Consider the following 23039-nt stretch of genomic DNA (forward strand, 5'->3'; position numbering starts at 1 on the left):
GCGCCCCAGCCAGGCTCCTCCTGGTGGAACCCCCGCGTTTCCTCGAAGGCGCCGGATTCCCGATGGCCACCCCCGCCCGGGGACGCTCTCTCGGGTCGGCCCACTCCCCTCCTCACCTGCTTGGTCGCCTCGCAAGCCAGTGTGGACTCCCTCGCGTCTCACCTGCCCTTTCCAGAAAATCCCAGCCCCGCGCCCCGCTCGCCGTTGGGGCCAGGCCCCGCCCCCGAGGCGCACGTCGCGAGCCCCGCGTCCGCCAGGCGGGGTGGGGGCGGCTGCGGAGCCTCGACGCCGCGGCGCGGTGGGGTCGCCCTGGCACGTCGCCGCGACGCCGGCCCAGGGGGCGCGCTCGGCCTTGGCGGTTCCCCTCGCGTCTCGCCACGAGGCCAGCCGGGGCTCCGTTTTCGCCTGAGGCGCGGCCGTGGGGCCCGGGAAAGCGGCGATGGAGCAGAGGTCACAGAGGCGGTCGCGGGGCGGCGCGCGCTCGGCGCCCCGGCTGCCCCCCGAGTCCCGCCCCGCGGAGCCCCGGGGTACCCAGCTCTGGCTGTTCCCCAGCGCCGCGGGCCTCCACCGCGCGCTGCCGCGGAGGACCGAGGCGACGCGCCAGATGTGCTGCTCTCAGGGGCGCCTGGTGGTGCTGAGGCGCGGCGGCGCGGGCGTCGAGGTCCACCAGCTGCCCGCGGGGAGAGGCGGCGCCCGGAAGCCGAGTGAGTGGGGCCGGGCAGGCCCGCCGGCCCTCCCGCCCCGGGCTGAGGGTGCGAGGCCGGTGGCGGGGGCCGGGGGTCCCGAACTCAAAGTGGCGGGAGTTCCGGGGAAGGCGCTCCAGAAGGGGCCCCGACGCCACCGAGCCCACGTGGCCCGGGCGTTCAGCGCCGGGACCCGCCAGGCTCGCCCGCGTCCGGCCGGCTACTGGGCGCGGAGTCGGCCGCGGGGTTGGCGGGACGTTGTGAGGAACTGGCGGTTCACTCGGGAGCGAGTTGACCGCCGTCTGGGAAGGGAGTTCTGTCCAGGCAGCATCTTCATTTCAGCCATTCTCTCTTTATCTTGGGCTCTCTTTCAGACTTGGTTTTTCACTCGCTCCTCTTTAGTACCAGCCTGCTCTGACTTTCTGAGGCTTTGGCTGGTTCTGTTGTTCTCACTGATATTATCGTAATTTGCAATTTGCAAATCGTTTAAAGAGTGCTCTTCTCTCGTGAGGTAGCGTCCGGAGAGATTAAGTACTGTGGCTCCTGTTTTACAGGTGGGGGAGATAGCAAACGCACTCGCTCTGAATCTTTAAAATTTTTCCATCTCTTGAGTTAAGAGGTGGTAATTCGTTTTGCTTTTAACTTGCATGGAGTTCTCCAGCACCTTTTCTTTCTTCGATGGGTTATTTGCATTCCTTTATCAGTGCACTGTGCCAACATTTTTGCTTGTCGTTTAAAAAATAGGTATTTTTCTTATTTATTTGAAAGTTATTTGAATAGTAAGTAAAAATAGCCCTTTGTCCGTCTTATAAGTTGTAATAATTTCCCTAGCTTGCCTTTAGAGGATGAATTATTTTATAGGCTACTAATTTAATCTTTTCTTTTAATGGACTTTGTGTTGTTAGAAAGCTGTTACGCTCCAAGATTTTTTTTAATGTACTCATCTTTATAGTAATTTAAACTTCTATTTTTAAAGTTTTTGATGCACTAGGAAATTAGGGAACAATTCTAGGGAAACTAGGTTTGTTTCTTCAAATGACTAGGCAGACTTTTTTTAAATAACCTTTTTTATTTTTTTTCACCAGTATCCTCTAAAAATAATACCCCAAGTAATTCTTCCTTTTAAGAATATAGACCTTGGCTTTGTCGAGCAATCAAGAGGGATTTATTGTTACTTGTTTTTTTGAAAAGGGTACATCTTGGAATACCCAATATATTTGTTCCTAAAATGAGTTAATGTCCAAAAATTAAGTTCCATTTCCTTAATAGATTTTTTTCATTCTGTAACTTCTTATTTAGTTTCTCTGTCTCAACTTTAAACAGGAGTCTTAAATTTTTTGTTTTCGATAAGAGGTATGATTTTTTTTTTTTTAAATTCCCTCCACTAACTCACCAGTGCCCATGCCCCATCTCCTTGACTATTTTAAGGTTATGTTCGGTTTAAAGCAAAAATTAAAAATTTTTAAAAGTCTGTTGTCAAGATGATAGTCATTGTTAATTTGTCTCCATTCTATTCTTGATTTTTTTAAGTTCTTTCTAAGTCACAGTTTGTCTAGTTGAAATTTTTGTAGGTGTTTTAAGTGTATTAATAGTAATCAATAATAATATTGCTTAATAATCAGAGTGATGGTAGTTTCTGGTTGGATTTGCTCTGCAGAGTGCATTAAGTTAGGAAGAAGGATGAAGATACATTCACTGGATCAAGGAGCAGACCACATGCTGATTCTATCCTCAGATGGAAAACCATTTGAATATAACTATAGTGTAGAAAATGCAAGGTAGAGAACATTTTTTTCTTCCTTTAAATATTGTTTTAATTTAAATCAAAGGGCAGTCATAAGATTTCTAGAAAAATGTTAACATATCATCCTTGTTTCCTGCTTATGTAGTAGCATCTTAAATAAAGACAGAAATTGACTGGTAGAAGTTCATCAAAAACTACAAACCAATATGTGTCTCCTAAGGAAGATATCTTCAGTTGCTTTGACACTTAAATGATTTTCTTCCCATACTGGGGCTTTCATATTCATTCATTCATCAACTCTCATAATAATCCTGTAAATCAGATTTCCAGGAAAAAAGTTTCACTTTGGGGAAAAGTGTGCTATTGTGTTAATAATATTATTCCTGCATCATAAAATTGTTTGTAAAAGAGTTCTTAGAATCATTATTACAAATATACGATACACATTATTTTCCTTTTAAGTTGCTAGTTAAAACATAGTTTGTTCGTTTTTTTAAGATTTATTTTATTTATTTATGCTACAAGAGCTGGGGTGTAGGCCAGAGGTGTAGGGGAGTGAGAGGATCCATAGAGACAGAGTGGGGAACAGAACAGGCAGATTGTTATAAGTACAGGGCTGAGGTGGGGCTGAGGGGAGCAGCCAGCAAGTCAGAGATCTGCTGTGCCATGTGAGTAGCTCCCTTGGGGGGGGGGGCGGTTTGCGCAGGAGGTCCATGCTGCAGTGGCTGCTGCATAGCTTCATAGTTCTGAGACTTAATCCCTTGTGCTACGAGGGAGGCCCTAAAACATAGTTTTTTAAATAAAAATTTTAGCTGTATTGAATGTTGTAGTAGTAAATTTGAATTTTTTATTGAGCTTCATTCCTAGTTACAATTAATTTTATACTCAGTTTGTGGCTTTCATTATGCCATTGTTATGAAATTAATTTTTTTTTCAGGTTTCATTGCATCTTACAAGAAAAAATTATAATTCAGGTCACATGTGGAGATCATCACTCACTTGCACTTTCAAAAGGTATGTTTCTGTAATAGCTTTTTAAAGGGAGTAAATATGTGTTTATATATTACTAGTAGAATGTGTACGTTTCATTTTGTAAATGGGACAAAAATATGGCTTTGAACTTGATATGCTCAGAGCACTTTTTTTTTATTTTTATTTAAAAGTAACATTAGTTTACAAAACTTTGTGATTTCTGGTATATAATTTCTCACCTCACCTTTGCATGTACACACACACACACCCCCTCGCCAGCAAATGGCCAATCACCATCCTCCACCAACCTACCAGCCCCCTCTGTCATTAATCTCCACCTCTTTTCCCCCTGGTTACCACCATTCACTTATCTAGGTATTTGTGTTTCAGTTTTGTTTGTTCTTTTCCCTTTTTCAACTTTGTATTCCACAAATGAGTGAAATCTACAGTGTTTCTTTCTCCTCCTGAATTATCTCAGTATAATCCCCTCAAGGCCTATCCATGTGAGAAATGGCAAGAATTCATCTTTTTTTAATGGCTAGAGCATGACTTTGTTGTTTTTTTGTTTATCTTTTTGTTGTTTTGTTTTGTTTTTTGAGGATCAATAGTATCTAAGCTTCCACTTACCCTCATCTGCAACTCTGGTGGTAACTCCTAGTCCACCAGTTATCTCTTAGCTGCTAAAGAGACTAGACCTCTGGTCTTCTGCTTCAATATAAAAAATCAATTATTGTTAACCTTTTAGCTTCCCAGCTTATAAGTATTAATTTTTATGTTGACTTTTCTCTGTTTGCTTTTTTCCCCCTCCACCAAACCACTCATGATCATATCCCACCTACTTCCCTCCACTACCCCATCCACCTTTTCCCCCATTCCTTCTGTTAACCATTATCTTGTTTTTGCTGAGTTTAAGTTTTATTCTATTCTTTGCATATGTATTTTGAGTATTTGTACTCCATAGATGAATGAAACCAACCAATATCAGTCTTTCACTTTTTTTTTTTTAAGATTTATTTTTATTTATTTATACAAGCACTGGGTACAGTCAGAAATGCGGGAGGGTGAGAGAATTCACCAGAGCCAGAATGGGGAGCAGAGCAGGCAGACTGAAGTACACTGCTGAGGGGAGCAGCGGACGGCAGGAGAGGTCTGAGCGCCATGTGGGACCCTCCTCCGGTGGCTGGGGAGCAACCGGGGATTGAACCCGTGCTGCAGAGGCTGCAGGCAGCTTCGCAACCCAGCGCTCAAACGCTGCGCCACCGGGGAGGCCCCAGTCTTTCACTTTTTGACTGATCTCCATTGATTTTGTCCCCAGTGCTACCACTTCATCTTTCTTCACAGCTGTTAATACTCCATTGAGTATGTGCTGCTATGTACATAAACATGGATGAGTATTAGCTTGTATTACAGTTTTCATATTATTTGGATAAATACCTAATAGAAGTATTGCTGGATCATACACAATTTTTATTTTGAGAAATCTCCATACTGTTTTCCACAGGGGCTCTACCAATTTGCATTCCCAGAAGAAGTGTATGAGAGTTCATTTTTCACCACAGCCTCACCAACGTTTGTTAATTCCTTTCTTTTTTATATGGGCCTTTCTCACATGGGTTGTGGTAAATCAACTTTTTTTTTTTTTAAGATTTATTTATTTATACAAGCACTGGGTACAGTCAGAAGCGCGGGAGGGTGAGAGAATTCACCAGATTCAGAGCGGGGCGCAGAACAGACAGACAGACCGAAGACACTGCTGAGGGAAGCAGTGGACGCAGGAGGAGAGGTCTGTCGAGCCATGTGGGACCCTCGCTGGCGGCTGGGGATCGAACCGGTGCTGCAGAGGCTGCAGGCAGCTTCGCAGCCCAGCGCTCAACCGCTGCACCACCAGGGGAGGTCCAATCAATGTGGTTTTTAATTTGTGTTTTCCTTATAATAAGTGATATTGAACATTTTTTCATGTCTGTAGGCCATATTAATGATTTCTTTTGAGAAGTGTCTATTGAGGTCCTTTGCCCATTTTTTAAATTGGGTCATTTGTTTATTTGTTGTTAGATTATTTAAGAACTTTGTAAATTTTGTAGATTTTTCCCCTTGTGAGAAGTATAGTATGCAAATGCCACACTTTAATAATATTTTTTCCCATTCTTTAGGTTGCTTTTGTTTTTTGTCATGGTTTATTTCTTTTTTTTTTTTTAATATTTATTTATGCATACAAGAGCTGGGGTACAGGCCAGAGATGCGGGGGGTGAGATGATTCACCAGAGATAGAGTGGGGAACACAACAGGCAGACTGACTGAAATACACTGCTAAGGGGAGCAGCGGGCGAGACAGGAGAGGTCTACTGTGCCATTTGGTTTGCTCCCTGGCCGGTGGGGGATCAGTCTCTTGCTGCAGAGGTTTCCAATTGCTTCATAGTACAGAGCTTAACCCCTTGCACCACCAGGGAGGCCCCTCTCATGGTTTCTTTTGAAGTACAAAGTCTTTTAAGTTTGATCTCGTCTCACTTGTCCACTTGTTTATTTTTGCTTTTGTTTCCCTTGCCGTTGGGGTTGTGTTAGAAATACATCTTCATGGTAGATATCCTATAGTGTGCCCCCCCGATATTTTCACTAAAGTACTTTATGTTTTCCAGTTTGGTTTTGTTTTCTGGTTTTTTTGGGTTTGGGCGTTTTGTTTTTTTTTTGTTTTTTTTTTTTTGAGATTTAGAGATGCATAGAAGTGGCTTGGGGGGACGGGAGGTGGGAGAGACTGTGAGAGGATTCACCAGCAACAGAGTAGGGAGCAGAACAGGCAGATTGACTGAAATATAAGAGACATCTGCTGCCCCATGTGAGTTAGCTCCTTGGCTGGGTATTGAACTCATGCTGCAGAGGCTGCGGATAGCTTCATAGTGCTGAGACTTAACGCCTTGCACCACCAGGCAGGCGTAACCTGTTTGCAGTTCTTATGTCCAAATCTTTAATGCATTTTGATTTTTGTTTTTTTGTTTTTTTTTTTTTGTTGTTGGACCCTCGCCGGTGGCCGGGGATCGAACTGGTGCTGCAGAGGCTGCGGGCCGCCTCACAACCCAGCGCTCAGCCGCTGCGCCACCAGGGGAGGCCCTCTTTAATGCATTTTGAATTGATTTCTGTATGGAGTCAAATACGGGTCTTGCTTTATTTATTTATTTTTTTGCAAGGGGCTGTCCATTTTTCCCAGCACTATTTATTGAAAAGGCTGTCTTTTCTACATTATGTGGCTATAGCTCTTGAGTAACTATCAATATTTATATGGATTTATCTCTGGACTTTCAATTCTATTTCACTGGTCAGAGTTTCTGTTTTGATTATTGTTGCAGTGTAATAGTTTGAAGTCAGGAAGTGTTGTTGCCTTTGCTTTGCTTTTCTCTCAAAATTGTTTGAACGATTTGGTGCATTTTGTGATTCCATATAAATCTTGTAATTGCTTGTTCTATTTCCTTAGAAAAAGTCATTGGCATTTTGATTGGTATTGCATTAAATCTATAAATTGCTTTAGGTAATATCGCCCATTTTAATGATAATTCTTCCAACCCATGAGCACAGGCTATCTTTCTATTTCTTTGTGTCTTATTTTCTTTAACAGAGTTTTGTAGTTTTCAGTGTATAGTTTCTTCACCTCCTTAGTTAAATTTATTGTCAGGTATTTCATTGTAAATGAAACTGTATTCCTTATTTCCTTTTCTTCTAATACATTGTTCACATATAGAAATGCCACTGATTTTTGTGTATTGATTTTTTTTTTGTTTTGTGTTTTTTTTTAAGATTTATTTATTTGTTTGTTTGTTTGTTTGTTTGTTTATTTATACAAGCACTGGGTACAGTCAGAAGCGCGGGAGGGTGAGAGAATTCACCAGAGCCAGAGCGGGGAGCAGAGCAGGCAGAAGGACCGAAGCACACTGCTGAGGGGAGCAGCGGGCGGCAGGAAAGGTCTGCGCGCCATGTGTGACCCCCCTCCTCCGGTGGCCTGGGAGCAGCTGGGGATCGAAGTGGCGCTGCAGAGACTGCGGGCAGCTTCGCAACCCAGTGCTCAACTGCTGCGCCACCGGGGGAGGCCCTGTCTTTTATTTTTAAATAAGTCTTTTGTAAAGTACTGGTGGGTGGAATTTTTTCATTTATATTGTTACCCTATGTCTTTTTATTGCTGAATTCAGACCATTCTTGATTATTGATATACACTGTTTATTATTATTTTGTTTTTGGTTTTTAGTTGTTTTATTTTTCTGTTGTTTCTTTTTCTATTTGTTTCTCTGTACTGTTTTTGAATCGCTCTCCTTAGTATTTCTATCACCTTTTGCTTCTTTGTGGGAGTCTATTTCCGGATTTTTGGTTAGTGAATACCAAAGGGGTTTTACTTAAATTTTCATATTTTAGGTCCTTTACACTTAACTATAGAAGTTCTGCCCATTTCTTTCTCCACCTTAGTGTTTTATTGTTGATTCAGCATTATTGCTCATGCTTCTAACCTTACATTTCTGTTGTCACTTTGCTCAGGCACATGTATTTCAGTTTTTGTTTTCTTGTAGAAGTCACCAGGGAGGCCCTCAGTTATTATTTTTTTGAATAAGGTTTCTGTTCCTGTTTTTTGTTCTTTCCCTGTTGAGGTCCCTAGGTTTCCTCTTCCAATTGAGTCTGATATTTCTCAGTTTCCTCATTTTTTCCTTTGTCTTGACTCTTCTTTTAAAGGTATAATTCGTATATACCTTCTTCTAAAGGTATAATTCTTTGGTCAGTTTAATTCTACCTAAAGAGTTTTCTAAATTTGTCTGCACGTCTTTCAGAATCTTTTTTGTGATCTTTTTATACAGTCAATCTCTTTTGTGAAGAAATCTCTTTGTCCTTGAATCTCCTTTCTGAGATCTTGTGTTTGCCTATGTTCCTTTGATTGACCTTCCACTAGCTCATTTAACATTTCTAATATTGTTGTTTTGAAGTTATTGTTTCTTTATTTTTGTCTTTTTTGTATTTGTTCCAGCACTTCTGTCCTCATTTTACTTTTCTATCTTATGTTGAGATGTCCCTTGCTTCCTAGGCATGCCTTTAGTTAAAGGCATGTTGCTTTTTTTAATAGCTGTGTGTGTGTGTGTGTGTGTGTGTGTGTTTGGGGTGCTGGGGATTTACCTTTGTTTCTCTTCTCAGGCTACCTGTTGGATGAAGTGGAGGTAGGAGGGGGGTCTAGGGCTTTAATACAAAATTTCAATTTGAGGAGTGATGTTGGTCACCTCTGTCTCTTGTTCCACATCAAGCTGTGTTCTGTGCTTAGTTTGTCTTCATTTCCCACCTTTCTTCCCTGCTGTTCCTTTCTGTGGAGCATCTGTGAAGCTTTGTTCCCCCAGTTTGGGAGAGCAAGGTCTAGACCACCATGCTGGATTAATTTGCACTTGGCCTGAAGGCAACTGTGTGTACCAACTTAAAACACTATGACTGCCCACAATGGCTGTCCCTTCCTGCCCTTACCTCAGCTGCTGTTTCTTCAGCCTTGGGATATACCTGTCCTTTGTTTACTTTCCCAAAAGTTTCTGGAGTTAACTCTAATGTCCTTCTTTGTGCTGTTGGGCTCTATAAGGAGTTTGGCCTGGCTTTTCTTTGATCTTTTTTGGGAGGAGAAAGTGGCAGGAGATTTCGGTACCCATGCGAGTCTGCAGAGTTCCCAGTTTCCCAGGTCTGAGTCTGCATAGTTCCCACTGCCACAGGTTGGGTCTGTCATGTCAGCAAAGTTCCTTGGGGAATTTCACATTGTCCTGGGTTGCCCTTCCACCCCTTTGCTTCCTCCTGTTCTTTCTCAGTGGCCACCAACCTTAATTCTCAAACTCCTTGGGAAGGTCCTGAGGCTGTAAATCTGGAGCAAAGCCTCTGGATCTTCCTAGAAGCAAATATTACATAGTTGTTTTTAAGGGAAAGGGTGATTCCAGCCTCTCTATTCCTCCATGCTTTTGATCCTTTTATTTTTATGTGGTAACACTGGTTTACTAACACTGTAGTGAGTGTGATGCAGAGGTATATAGAATTACACCTCCTCAGATGCATGTTACCACACAGCATTCACCAGCAAGACACCCACAGTTCTCCACCATAGGCCATTGTACCCCCTCCCCACTTTGTTTTCCAACCATTCCCATCCTCTCTGGTATTCTCTGTTCCACAGTCAGATTTCTAGGGTCTGTTATTGGTTTGGTTTTGTCTGAACCTTTGTTTTGTTTCACTGCTTTCTACATATAAGTTAAACTAGAACCCTGTTCTTAAAGGAAATACAAAATAATTCTTGGACCTATAAAATCTTCAAGTTCCCATCATTACTATTCCTAAATTTTGTTCTGTGATATGACAAAACTAAACAGTTTGGCAATGGGTTTGATGTCCTTCAAAGACAAACAGTGCATGGTTGGGAAAGCAAAGTACTTTGCAAGCAATGAAATAGTTTTTTTTTTTTTTTTAAAGATTGATTTATTTATGCATACAAGAGCTAGGGTACAAGCCAGAGAGAGGTGCAGGGGGTGAGAGGATTCACTAAAGACAGAGAGGGGAGCAGAACAGGTGGATCCACTGAAAAACACTGCTGAGGGGAGCAGCTGGCAACAGAGGGGGAGGTCTGCTGTGCCATATGGGCAGCTCCCTGGCTTGCTAGGGATTGAACTTGTGCTGCAGAGGCTACAGATAGTTTCACAGTGTTGTGCTTAACCCCTTGCACCACCAGGGAGGCCCTGGAACAGTTTGTAAGGATTTGGGGTAATAACAGGTTTTACAGAGTTTTAGAGGTAGGTAAGTAGCAACTGGGCTGGATTGGCTGGGGTTGCATGTCTGATCTTTTGGATCAAGGAAATTAGTGTAGAGTCCTGCCTTCTAAGCATGTTGTTTGGGAATTGGCTGACTGCATATACTTCATTTCTGGTCAAGTGGAGCATTTACCAGGAATAGAAAAGTTCACTTTGCTGAGTATGGCACCCCAGGCAAGAGCGGTTTTATCTTGGAAATAGAAATTTATTTCAGCAGTTCCCCTTTTTTTTTTTTTAAATATGAAAGAAAAAATCTCTGAGTAATCAAAATCATTCTCTGGAATTAGGACCAGGCCTGGGGCCACCCTTTTTCAGATCCTTAGAACTCTTCCATCTCCCTTGGAAGGAACTCAGAATCCCTTGGGTATCCTTTTGTCATCTGTCTGCAGGCCTTTTGAGTGTTTTACCATTACCCTTTGAAGTCAGAGAATCTTCCTAGATATCATCAGACCATACTGGTGGAAAATGGAAGCAATGTATTGTTTCCTACAGAAACTTGGAAGAAACAGGATAGGGGAGTGGTAGAATTTATGGTAAAGGAAAAAAAAATTAAAAGCTATGGGACAAATAACAAGCTCATAAACCAAATGGAAACATGATTCAAGGGAAATAAATATAAATAATCCAGTATTTGACCTGTGCTGAAGGCCCTCTTAAGGTTCAAGATTGTACATATGTGTTGGAAAAAATGGGCGTACTCATTTGATTTGACTTCTTCCATTTGTGAACAAATATTATGTCCTATTGAGTTTCTAGCATATTTAGATAAAGAAGATGAAATAGACACACAGTGCCTTCAAGAAGTCCAGGGTCTAGTGACTTTGGGGAGTGGGGAGGGAAGATGTTCAGGGTTTATTATCTATAAATCACAATCTAGCAAGATAAAGGTTGGGGAAGTAAGAAAAGGAACTGATTATGCTGCTCTTGATATTCCTGGTGGCTGGCAGTCTGGTGATAATTATATTTAAGGAAAAGGCTCTGCCTCCCAACAGATATGCTCAGTAAGTATTAATTCTCTGATATGTTTTTGCAGACTACATCAGGCTTTTGTCAACTCCATTAGATAACATCTAAGAATTTTCTTGACTAAGTTTGCTCCCTGTAATTAATTAAGAAGGTGCTGACTCTGAAGATACTGTGCTGCAGTTTCAAGTGTATTTTCAAGTTGTTTATAGGACCTTTAGGGGAAAAAAGGGATGGAGGGGGGTAGAGAGAAAATACTAGTGTTAGATTTTATTTTCCCAGATGTTTCTGTTTCTCATGGACCCATCCTGTGGATTTGTTATGCTTGAGTTTGATTATAATATGTTCCATTGGCTTTATTCTGTCTTTGTCCTTTCGAGCTACTCTAACAAAAATAGCATAGACTGGGAAGTAATTTCTTACAGTTCTGAAGGCTGTAAGTCCAATTCAGGGTGCCAGCAATTCGGTGTATGGTGAGAGCCCATCTTCTTACATGCCGAGGAATCTCGTATAAGAGATCTTCGGGGATCTCTTATAAGATCACTAACCCCATTCACAAGGTCTTGACCCTCATGATTTTATCTAATCCTTATCACCTTCCAAGGAGACCCCCCACCCCATACCATCACATGGGGGATTAGGATTTCAACATTGAATTTTGGGGAGGAACACATTCTATCCATAACAGTACTCTTTGAAGTAGGAGATAAAAAAGTGTAAGTGTTGCTGCTAAAAAGAAGATTCGTCTGTGTTTTCTGACTCAGACATATGGGATCTGAGAGTCCTGTCAGTTTGAATGTGAGTATTGTGATATTATAGTATGGATAGCATAGATAACACTCTTGGGTAACATCTGCTGTATTTAACTTCCTAAAATTTCGTTTTCTTTATTTATGTCCAGGCGGTGAGCTTTTTGCCTGGGGACAGAACTTACACGGCCAGCTCGGAGTGGGAAGGACGCTTGTCTCAATCCCTGTACCGCAGGTTGTAGAGCAGCTCTCAGGAGTCCCCTTGGTGCAGATCTCAGCAGGGGAAGCCCACAGCATGGCCTTATCCATGTCCGGAAATGTTTACTCATGGGGAAGAAATAATTTTGGACAACTAGGCCTGGACCACACTGACAGTATGGAAATATCTTCAAATTATATTATCAACATGTATTTGTTACATAAAAAATGAATTTTACATGGACCTCCACGTCAAAAAGAGTTCATATCCTCACTTTCATTTGCACTGGTCTTTTTGGTTATCTCTGTCTTAGAGCATCATTGGTATAAAGGACATGCTTAGTATGGAAGTTTTTATTCTAGTTAAGATGCTTGTCAAGGTCCTGTGGCAAAAGGGAAAATCATTGAACCTGAGTTTGGTATACCTGGATTCTGATTCCCACTTCACAGTTAACTAACTGTAGGACTTGGGGAGTCACATAACTTTTATCTAGACCTGGGCACTTAATATCTACTAACATAATTCTATATTGACAAAAGGATACCAAAATTCTATTTAGGAATTCACATATCCTAATCTTATTCTTAAGGCACTAATTACATCTCTGTGTGTGTTTCATTCATGAACTACCTCCACAAAGCAGATGGCAAAATTTCTCATGAGCCCAAGCATTTTGTTAGAGTTTTCAGGTGCAGCTATCTTGGCTCCTTTACCAACTGTGGTTATACATGCTGGATTACTGGCCAAACAGTATGTTTTTCTGTGGTCTGATGTTAATTACTCAAGAGGACCCATAATTCAATAGTAGAATAATATTCAGAAACAGGAAATGTATAAAGGGCAGTTAAACTGCTTTTGTGGAATCTCCTAAGTGCTTTGACAAGAAAATAATTGTGAAAGAAAGAAGAGGTAGTGTGAGGCTAGGACACTATAGAGAATTTTTTTTTCTTAAAGATTTATTTATTTATGCATACAAGAGTGTGGTACAGGCCAGAGGTGTGGGGGGTGAGAGGATTCACCAGAGACAGAGTGGGAACAGAACAGGCAGATTGACTGAAGTACATGGCTGAGGGGAGCAGCAGGCAAGTCAGGAGAGGTCTGCTGCGCCATGTGGGTTGCTCCCTGGCTGGACGGGAATCGAACTTGTGCTGCAGTGGCTGTGGATTGCTTCATGTGGATTGCGCCACCTAGGAGGCCCACCATAGAGAATTTAAAAGAAATAAAGAACCTTTACATTCATTAAAAGGCTTATTCTAGTTCGGAATTGGAAATATCAGATATGCTGCAGTTAAAGTTAATGAAGATAGGTTAAAAAGAGCAGAATGGACTCTGGAAGGGGTTTGTCTCTCACAGGTGGGTGTACCCAAGTCTGACCCTTTGACCACTGTCACACCCTCCCCAGCCCTACCTGTGGGCCTAAATACTCCAACAAATGGTCTTTCTTGTCAGAATGTGTCAGGGAACTATGATTGCTAGGCTGAGGAATTCATCTGGGTAATTTACAGCAGAATGGAGCTCCAGTGTGACACTCAGTATTGGTCACTTCAACTGTTATTTCCTTTGCATAGGTAAAGATTCTCCTTCCCTCATTGAACCCCTGGATAATCAGAAAGTTGAATTTGTCGCATGTGGTGGCTCTCACACTGCCCTGCTCACGAAGGTGAGTGTACCCTTGTCTCAGTTTGACTGCAATTCCAGAAGCACTAGAATATGAGGTGTGGGAGTTAATGTTTCCCATGGAAGAAGTTTGTCACTTCCTACAGGTCCTCCTGATGGTTTCTGAGGTTTGCTTTGACAGTGCTTTTAATTAATTCACTGATATCTTTGTGTCCGTGAATATTACTTTTGTGTTTTGTGTCATGTTTCTTGAGAGTCTGATATGAGTTCCTTTGCCTTAGGATGGGCTGGTATTTACCTTTGGTGCTGGAAAGTTTGGGCAACTTGGTCACAATTCAACACAGAATGAGTTAAAACCCCGTTTGGTGACTGAACTTGCTGGAAGTAGAGTGACCCAGATAGCATGTGGAAGGTAAGATGTAAAGTGTCAGTGACGATTGCTAGAAATTAATATAATAAATTTAGATAGTTTCTTTGAGATAGAAATAACAAATTTTCACATGTGTAAAGAAGCTTAGTTTACTTTATCGTATAATCATAAATATTTTAGTATATATTTGTTTTTATTGATTTTTAAAATATAATTTAAAAATATAATTCATTTTCTGTTGAAAAAGAGATTCAGGAAGTCCCTTTGTACCAATTCAGTTCGCTTTATCTTCAAGGAAAATGTCATTATTATTTTGGGAAAGTATAAATAACATGAATCACAAAGGATCATTCATTGGTATAATCATTCTTTTCTGCAGCTCCTGGGGGGCAGCCAGTGTGCTTCCTGATTACCATCATTCTTCTAGTATGAACACAGTCAAGTCAGTAGCAGTGGTGCTTTGGACTATTCTGAGGAGTTTGATACTCATTTTTGTTTTTAAACAAAAGCAGAAAATTTTGCTCAGACACCTTATTTTGCTTACTTATTACCTTCCTTGAACATCAGATTCATAAATCTACTTCTTGCCAATGAGATACTGGGCTTTGGTGGGATTAAGTAATGGTTTACCTAGACATATTTATTATTCTTCTGGATATTTTTTCCTCATTGTACACAAGCAAATTCAGGGTAAATCTAAGTAACGGGTTTGTTCGATTATTGAAATTTTTATTAAAAAATGGGTATATGTACTTTCAGTATATAGACATATAATCATGATCTCAGAGTAAAATTATATAATTGGGTTTTATTAAGGTTAACCAGATTATTGGGATGATAAGATTCTCTGCAGTCAATATCTGAGTTAACTAATGAAACTTTACCACAGTGGACTTTTTATAACACAAAATCCTTTGAAAGGCATATATTACAAAGAGTCAAGGTAGATGTTTCTTAATACAAACCAGAGCAAACCTCCCTACAACAGAATTCACTGGAAAAAGTCACAGCAGTCTCTGAAATCTATTATAATCATGGTTTTATTTAGTATGAGGACAGGATACTAATTAAAAGCAGTCAAAAAAGAGTCTAGGAAGGTTCCAAACAAGGAATTTCCTGGGTCCACTTCCCTTGGAGCTATGGATTATAGTACCTTTTCCCCACTCAATACATGATAGTATAGTAGAGTTTTGCCACCCAGGGAAGCTCACCTGAGTCCACAGTTATCATGAAGTAATATAGACCATCAAACACATCAGTATGAAAAATCAGTGTGACAGTGATCTTTGGGTAACAGAGTAGTAGCTCAGAGAGAGCATTACCTAATTCCATCTTCTAAGATAGGGTGAGGAGGGATTCAGGGGTGGCTTCCAAGAGGTGGAAAATATCAAGCCAAGGCTTGGAAAAGGAATCAAAGGCAACAGAAAATTATTTTCTTGATAAAGGAAACACCATTTGAGAGGATAGGGCATTATGGTCTAGAACAGATTTATGGGTTCCAGAATCATCTCGAGCATATATTGGTATCATGTCAGCATCCAGATAGCTAATTTCATTCATTGGAAGGTGGTTAACTAGTTGAGAACTAGTTTGACTCACTTGGAAAACTTTATTTCAGCAGTTTACTATATTGGTGCATGCTCTCATCATTATGAATAATTGAGAATTGACTGTATGTGCTTTTATTTAATAGGTGGCACACACTTGCCTATGTTTCTGATTTGGGAAAGGTCTTTTCTTTTGGTTCTGGAAAAGAAGGACAACTGGGAAATGGTGGAACACATAATCAACTGATACCACTTCCCATGAAATTGCCATCAAATGAAGAACTCAAATTTGGTAAATTCTATAGGAGCACAGAAGTTGGCACTGATTTTTCTAAGTGTATATTGTGGCCACAATAACTGTGAAACCTTTTTTCTTTTTTTTTATTTATGAACAATTTAAAATATCCAGTCTAATTATTAAATCAACCATTCGTTTTCTCTTACTCCTTCATATTAAGATTATTGTGCACTTAAAAATGATACAGCATAAAAGAGACTATTGATTCAAAAGCAAATGCAGCTCTGATTCCAGTTTGCAAGAGACTTATTAATTTCATGGTGATTGATTTTCTTACCTGGCTAAATTGGCCCATAATCATGTAATACCCTCAGAATGATGAGCAGCTGGGCCTCCCCTGGTGGCACAGCGGTTGGGCACTGGGCTGCGAGGCTGCCCACAGCCTCTGCAGCGCCGTTTCATTCCCCAGCCACCGGCGAGGGTCCCACAAAAAAAAAAAAAAAAAAGAATGATGAGCAGCTGACACATGGGCACTGTGATTGTGCTTAAAATGTGTTTTCTCACCAATTGTAAACACTTCTGGGATATATACTCTCAGTGTCCCATTTTACTAGGGGGTACACAGAAAGCAAAGTGTTGTCAGCTCTCATGGCCAGTAAGTGGTTTGGCTGAATGTGAACTGTGCCCTATGTGACTTCAGCGCCCTACCTCTGAAACACTATCATAGAAGTGCCTCGGTACACCGTAGTTACTTGTTTCTGAAAGCTTAGTGGTATTATAAAGTACCAAAATTCTCTCAGTCCTCTGGGGGAAATTAACAGTACGGTTGTTGCCTTATGCAGTTCATAATCTCATTTAATTATGTAGACTTGAGGTTTTTAGTTACGTTCTTGACAACCAGCAACATTGGTTAAATCTTGAGTTGTAGAATATGATTTTTTAGTAATAGCAGCTGAATTAAACCAGGAAACAGTTACCTAATAAAATATTTGTTTGTGTTTTAAATATAAGCATATATGCGTTAATTATGTGTGTTAAACTGATGCCACATATCAACCTTGCAAATCACCTATGTTTTCCAATTAGATTTTACCCTGAAATAGGTATTTCTTCTATATATGTATAGTATATATATATTTATGGAGGGGAAATATGTTGACTCTATCAAAAAAAAAAAATTAAAGGACTAACTGGGCCTCCCTGGTGGCGCAGCGGTTGAGCACTGGGTTGCGAAGCTGCCTGCAGCCTCTGCAGCGCCAGTTTGATCCCCAGCTGCTCCCCAGCCACCGGAGGAGGGTCCCACATGGCGCGCAGACCTCTCCTGCCACCTGCTGCTCCCCTCAGCAGTGTACTTTGGTCCTTCTGCCTGCTCTGCTCCCCACCCTGGCTCTGGTGAATTCTCTCACCCTCCCGCACTTCTGACTGTACCCAGTGCTTGTATAAATAAATAAATAAATAAATCTTTAAAAAAAAATTAAAGGACTAAGGTTAAGAAGAATCAGAAACTATTTAAATTGAGTGTGCATGTTTGTGCCAAATTACTTTGTTAAACTCTTCCCTTTTCTATATCCCTTTCAGAAAGCCACATCTCAGGAAAGGTGTTACTAATGATTGCTGGAGGGAATCAAAGCATTTTGCTCTGGATGAAACCAGAGGTAAAAATAGATATTTAGATATTTTATAACTTGGTATGTTAAGCAAAACCAAGGGTTCCAGAATCCAGATTTGGTGAATTCCAAATCATCAGATTAGTAAACTGATATTTGGGGACTGGCTAGACATAACTGATACTTTATTGTATTAACTACATAGATATTTCCCCAAAAAAATCAGCAGATTTTTCCCTGGCAAATGTGAATCTGTGATTTCCTTAGATTCTACTTACCTTTTAGAAAGTTCCTTGCCAGTGGTTTTTACTTACTAGTGAGTTGGCATTCTAAAGAGATTTTGCTTGCCAGTACTTTAAGAGCTAAAAAGAAACTTCTCAGAAGAGGAAATGCAAATGGCCAACAGGCATATGAAAAAATGTTCAACATCACTTGTCATCAGGGAAATGCAAATCAAAACTACCATGAGATACCATCTTACACCAGTGAGAATGGCACATATTAAAAAAACTAGCAACAACAAATGTTGGCGAGGGTGTGGAGAAAAAGGAACTCTTCTGCACTGTTGGTGGGAGTGCAAACTGGTCCAACCACTGTGGAAAGCTGTGTGGAGATTTCTGGATCTACTAAACATAGAGCTTCCATATGATCCAGCAATTCCACTCCTAGGAATTTACCCAAAGGACACAGAAACATCAATTCCAAAGAACACCTGCACCCCTATGTTTATAGCAGCACTGTTTACAATAGCTAAGCTTTGGAAACAACCCAAATGCCCAAAAATAGATGACTGGATCAAGAAGATGTGGTACATATACACCATGGAATATTACTCAGCATTCAAAAAAGATAAACACATGGAATTTGCAGCAACATGGATGGCGCTGGAAGGGATCATGCTCAGTGAAATAAGCCAAAAAGAAAAAGAAAAATACCGGATGGTCTCACTCATAGCAGGAATCTAGAAAACTTAAATAAGGGACCAGGAAAATGAATAACTATAAGAAAGTGAAAATCAAAATCAGCAAAAAACTATGAACCAGAGACACTTTTAGGGGGGCGGGGGCGGGAGGGGAGGGATTGGGGTCAGAATGGGGGGGCTGCAATTGTATGGGGAATATAACAATAAAATTTATTATCTAATAAAAAAAAAAAGATACTAGGTATGGATAGAAAGGAAAGTTTGAGTAGTCAGACTAAAGCTAATCAGCCACATTTAAAATAGATAGCTTTTTCCTTTTATTTTTCCCCCAATCTTTGATGGTTTCAATTGAAAACTTGTCAATACATTTAAGTTAGGATTGTAATAATAAAAACAGTGTTTAGTTGCTAGAGTAATTAGTTTACTTCATGCTGCAGTCGTCCCTCTAAATCACTAATTCTAACTCTCATTTTGCATCACTGCAGAATATTATCCAGTTAATATCCAGAATATTATCCAGTTAATCCAAAATATTTGAGAAAATTTAAAACATTACCAAGTAATTATATTTAATTCATTTTATTTTCTAAAAGTTACTTTTAAATTTCTCTGAATATACAAAGAATTTGAAGCAACTTACCATGGGCGTGGGGATAAAAGGCTATCTAGACAAGAAAAATGTATTTCCATAAGAAAGAAAAGATAAAGGGAAAAGACTGAATGCATATGTAAACCATAAAGACCACATTATTATAGCTTTTAAGAAAATGAAAAAGTAGTTTTTAAAATTTTGGGAAAAAAAATAAATAAATAAATAAACATAAAAAAAAAAAGAAGGTTTTTAAGCTTACGAATAATCAATCCATAACTTCCTTGCCCTGCTTAACCAATACAAATCAAATTCCTCCCATTTCTACACACTCTCCTTTTAGGGTCTCCCTTCAGGGCTAGCTTAGGTTCAGTATAATCTGACAGTACCTCTATGAAATGCTGAATATTGGGACACAGAGAAATTTATGTTACATTTAAACCCCCTTAAATAATGAATTGTCAACTAGGCAAATGAGTGATTATTCCTCGGTAGAATCTTACTTTATGATTTTTCAGAGGTATATTATCCATATGTAAAAATCAATATTACCCTGTAGCCTTAAGATGTGCCCCCAAATTGGGTAACTATTTCTGTTGTGTCTAAATTATTGTATTTTACTTTTTTGTTTGTTTCCAGAATTCCTATGTTAATCTGAAGAGGAACATTCCTACATTGAATGGAGGGACTGTAAAGAGATGGATTGCTGGTGTGGGGACTACACAGTGGCAGAATACAAAAAGGTACACCCCTGGTGTCTCTCTGTTTATATAACCTCTAAAGTAATGTTTCCCCATCTGGTTCTGCACAAAGTAGAGTGTAAGATACTGTGGCCAACTAGTGGTCAATTACTCAGAGGTCACCAGAGAAACAGAACCAAGAGGATGTGTGTGTATGTATGGGTGTAGACAGATTTATTTTAAGGTATTGACCTATATGATTATAGGGTCTGGCCAAGTGCAAAATCTGTAAGGCAGAGGAGTAGTGTTGCAGCTTGAGTCCCAGACAGCCTGGAGGGAGTGACTCCTTTTCTCAGAGGACCGCAACCTTTTTCTCGTCAGTTGATTGGATAAGTTACCATCCACACTACGGAGGCAGAGTCTACTGATTTAGATGTTAATCTCATCTGAAAAAGACCTACACAGTAACATCTAGACAAATGTCCGAGTACCATGGCCTAGCCAAGTTGACACATAAATTCACCATCACATGTAAGCTTCATGAGGACGGCTCGCTTTACTGCAGGATTTCCCTGGGCTCTGGTATGTTTGTGTATATTATGACTCTGAGCAGAAAGCAACTTGTAGTTTCCCAACCCTGCTTTACCTGGTGGGAGCCACTCATTTGTGGACCTCCTTTTCACAGCTAAACAGCTTGGGCAACCTTGCTGTAAACGATAGAAATCTTAGTGTCTGTCAAGATTATACTCGTTTTTCCAAACATCCTCTTTTAGAGATTTTTAAGTATGATTCTCTAATTCTGGGAAGTATTTATACAAAATAGTTGAATCATAATTTGCAAAGCATAAATGATTAGGAACTATTTGTGTAATTATTTGTATGACAGAACTGAGCTTACAATCCCATCCCACCCTCCATTTAATTTCTGCTAATTGTTTTTCCCCACTTCAGTGGAACAGAAATAAACAGGGCTTGGAAAGTTGAGTAGGATGGGAGTGTTTTGTTTTTTGTTTGTCTAAGAAAATACTGACCTTAGGTCAACCTTTTTCCTCTTTCCCTGTGGCTTCTTTGTTTGGGGCATGTGTCCCACGTTTGCTACTGAAATTTTGAAATTTAACAAATGGAATGACTTTTAGATTCCCAATGAACTATGAAAACAAACTGAGATAGGGAGAAGTTTCAAGGATAGTGATGAGATGTTTCATTTGTCAAAGTTTCCTGCTATCAGGAGCCATAATCTGCTTTGCTTTAACTACCTTCTTATTCCTAATATAGGGAAATCAGAGAGATATTTTCATCCCCTGCTTGTCTGATTGGAAGTTTTTTAAAGGAAAGGTAATACATATGATAAATTCTGTGTATAACGTGTTGTGATTTTAATTAGTAACACTGCATTATATATTTGAATATTGCTATGAAAGTAAATCTTAAAAGTTCTCATCCCACAAAAAAAACCTGTAACTGTTTGGTAATAGATGTTAACAAGACATCTGTGTTGATCATTTTTAAATATATACAAAGATAAACATCAAATCATTATATCGTACAACTGAAACTAATATAATGTTTTATCAGTTATACCTCAATTAAAAATAACTGAAAAATTGTTTAAAAATGATTTGAGAGTAAAATAATTAGCTGTGTATTAGTTCATTTTTTAAATAAAAAAAAAGCAAATAATGCGCTCGCTATAAAAATGTCAAAAATACAGACATGCAATAAAAAGAAAATGAAACATCCCTTTTATCCACCACTCGAGAGTAATAGCTAGCACTTGTATATATATTTTTTTACATGCAGTATTCTTTGACAAAAAGGCATATTTTTACATTGCCTTACATTTAACATATTTTAGATTTTATTCAATTTCAATGTTTAATATTTTTTAAACTATTTGAATGGCTGCATGGCTGTGCCTTAATTTTTTTAACCAATATTGGAAGTTATTACAGCTTCATTAAGTTTTTAAATATTACAAAACTATGTCTTTGCACTTTCGTAAGTATTTTTGTAATGTTTATTTATTTAAAAACATTTCCTATTTTTAGACATTAAACATATTTTATAAAGAATATCTGTTTTTAGGCAGTGGATATATTCAGTCACCATAAACATGTTATGGGCTAAGATATACATTTTAAAGTAACTTTCTACTGGAAGAAAAAAATTTACTGTTCTAAAGCCACCTCCTTTTGGACCTTACTTTTAGTTCATATGACTGGGAAAAATGTTTTTTTTTTGTTTTGTTTTGTTTTGTTTTGTTTTGTTTTTTTCAGAAATAGCAAGACTACCTTTTTTAATGACTTTTTACTGGAAAATATTTATTGATTATTGATCTAAGATAAGACAATACCTGAGTTAAATTCCGAGGTTATAGCGAATGAAACCTTGATTTTTTTTTTTTTTTTTGCATTTTAGAAATAATCACATTGTCAGCTATATTTTTAATTGTATTTGTATTGAGTCCAGAGTATGACAGTTATTGTAAAGTTGAGGGGAAAGGAAATTTTATTGAAGTAATGCATACTTTAGAAAAAACTTTTCATCTGATTTTGAAGTGTCCTTTTCCATTTCCATATCCATCCATTTTCAAATTTATTTTCCTTCCACAGAATAGCTACAGAAACCATGTCTATGCATTTGGATTTAAATAAAGCAAGAAACACCTTTAAGGAGTTATCTCAAAAGGACTGGATAACTAACACGGTGGTATTCTTCAGACTGTTATTTGGAAAAAGAAAATATACTAAAAGATTTCTTAAAAGCTCAGTTTCACAGGAAGTGTTCTGAGATTCTCTGAGATCCTATAGCACATGCAGAATAAGTGGAAGTCAGCATTCTGGAGTTTGCCTATTTTTCTTTTCTTTTCTATTTATTTATTTATACAAGAACCGGGGTACAGGCCAGATGTGCGGGAGGGTCGAGATGATTCACCAGAGACAGAATGGGGAACAGAACAGGCAGACCGACTGAAATACACTGCTGAGGGGAGCAGCAGGCGAGACAAGAGAGGTCTGCTGCGCCATGTGGGTTCCTACCTGGCTGGGGATCGAACTCGTTCTGAGGCTGCAATTTACTTCATAGTGCGATGCTTAATCCCTTGCGCCACCAGGGAGGCCCTGCAGTTTGCCTATTTAGGGCAAAGTAGTTGGTTTAGTAATCACATAGTTTCCAAATAGTCTAAATAGTTCATCTGTGCCTGCATACATACGCATATCTGCACACTCTCCAAGAGGTAGTTTTTTTCAACTCAAGGCTATAGGCAGATTTGTTGAGATTAGTGCACTAAAACAACAGCATTTTTTATGTAATTCTCCTTAAGCATAAATACAGACTTTAGAATACCTTTTGTAATATGAAGGTCCTTT

The 23039-nt window shown here is 39.5% G+C and overlaps 1 protein-coding gene across 2 annotated transcripts in view; it reads left to right on the forward strand.

The window, feature by feature from the left end:
* The first annotated feature begins 410 nt into the window (after positions 1–410).
* HERC5 (HECT and RLD domain containing E3 ubiquitin protein ligase 5) overlaps positions 411–23039 on the forward strand; it is a 53386-nt gene continuing 30757 nt past the window's right edge. The window contains exons 1-11 of one of the 2 annotated variants that reach the window (XM_037529539.2): positions 411–704; positions 2341–2461; positions 3365–3441; positions 12055–12276; positions 13670–13761; positions 14000–14130; positions 15782–15927; positions 17452–17528; positions 19631–19734; positions 20947–21006; positions 22284–22377. In XM_037529539.2, coding sequence (XP_037385436.1) covers positions 440–704; positions 2341–2461; positions 3365–3441; positions 12055–12276; positions 13670–13761; positions 14000–14130; positions 15782–15927; positions 17452–17528; positions 19631–19734; positions 20947–21006; positions 22284–22377 — 1389 coding nt within the window. In that variant the 5' untranslated portion in view covers positions 411–439. Of the gene's footprint in view, positions 705–945; positions 1238–2340; positions 2462–3364; positions 3442–12054; positions 12277–13669; positions 13762–13999; positions 14131–15781; positions 15928–17451; positions 17529–19630; positions 19735–20946; positions 21007–22283; positions 22378–23039 lie in introns of those variants that run through there. The other variant, XM_037529540.2, reaches the window with a different exon arrangement.

The sequence above is a fragment of the Talpa occidentalis genome, unplaced genomic scaffold (genome assembly GCF_014898055.3).
Source record: "Talpa occidentalis isolate TD23 unplaced genomic scaffold, MPIMG_talOcc4v2.1 talOcc4.6, whole genome shotgun sequence".
In the NCBI taxonomy this organism is placed as follows: Eukaryota; Metazoa; Chordata; class Mammalia; order Eulipotyphla; family Talpidae; genus Talpa; species Talpa occidentalis.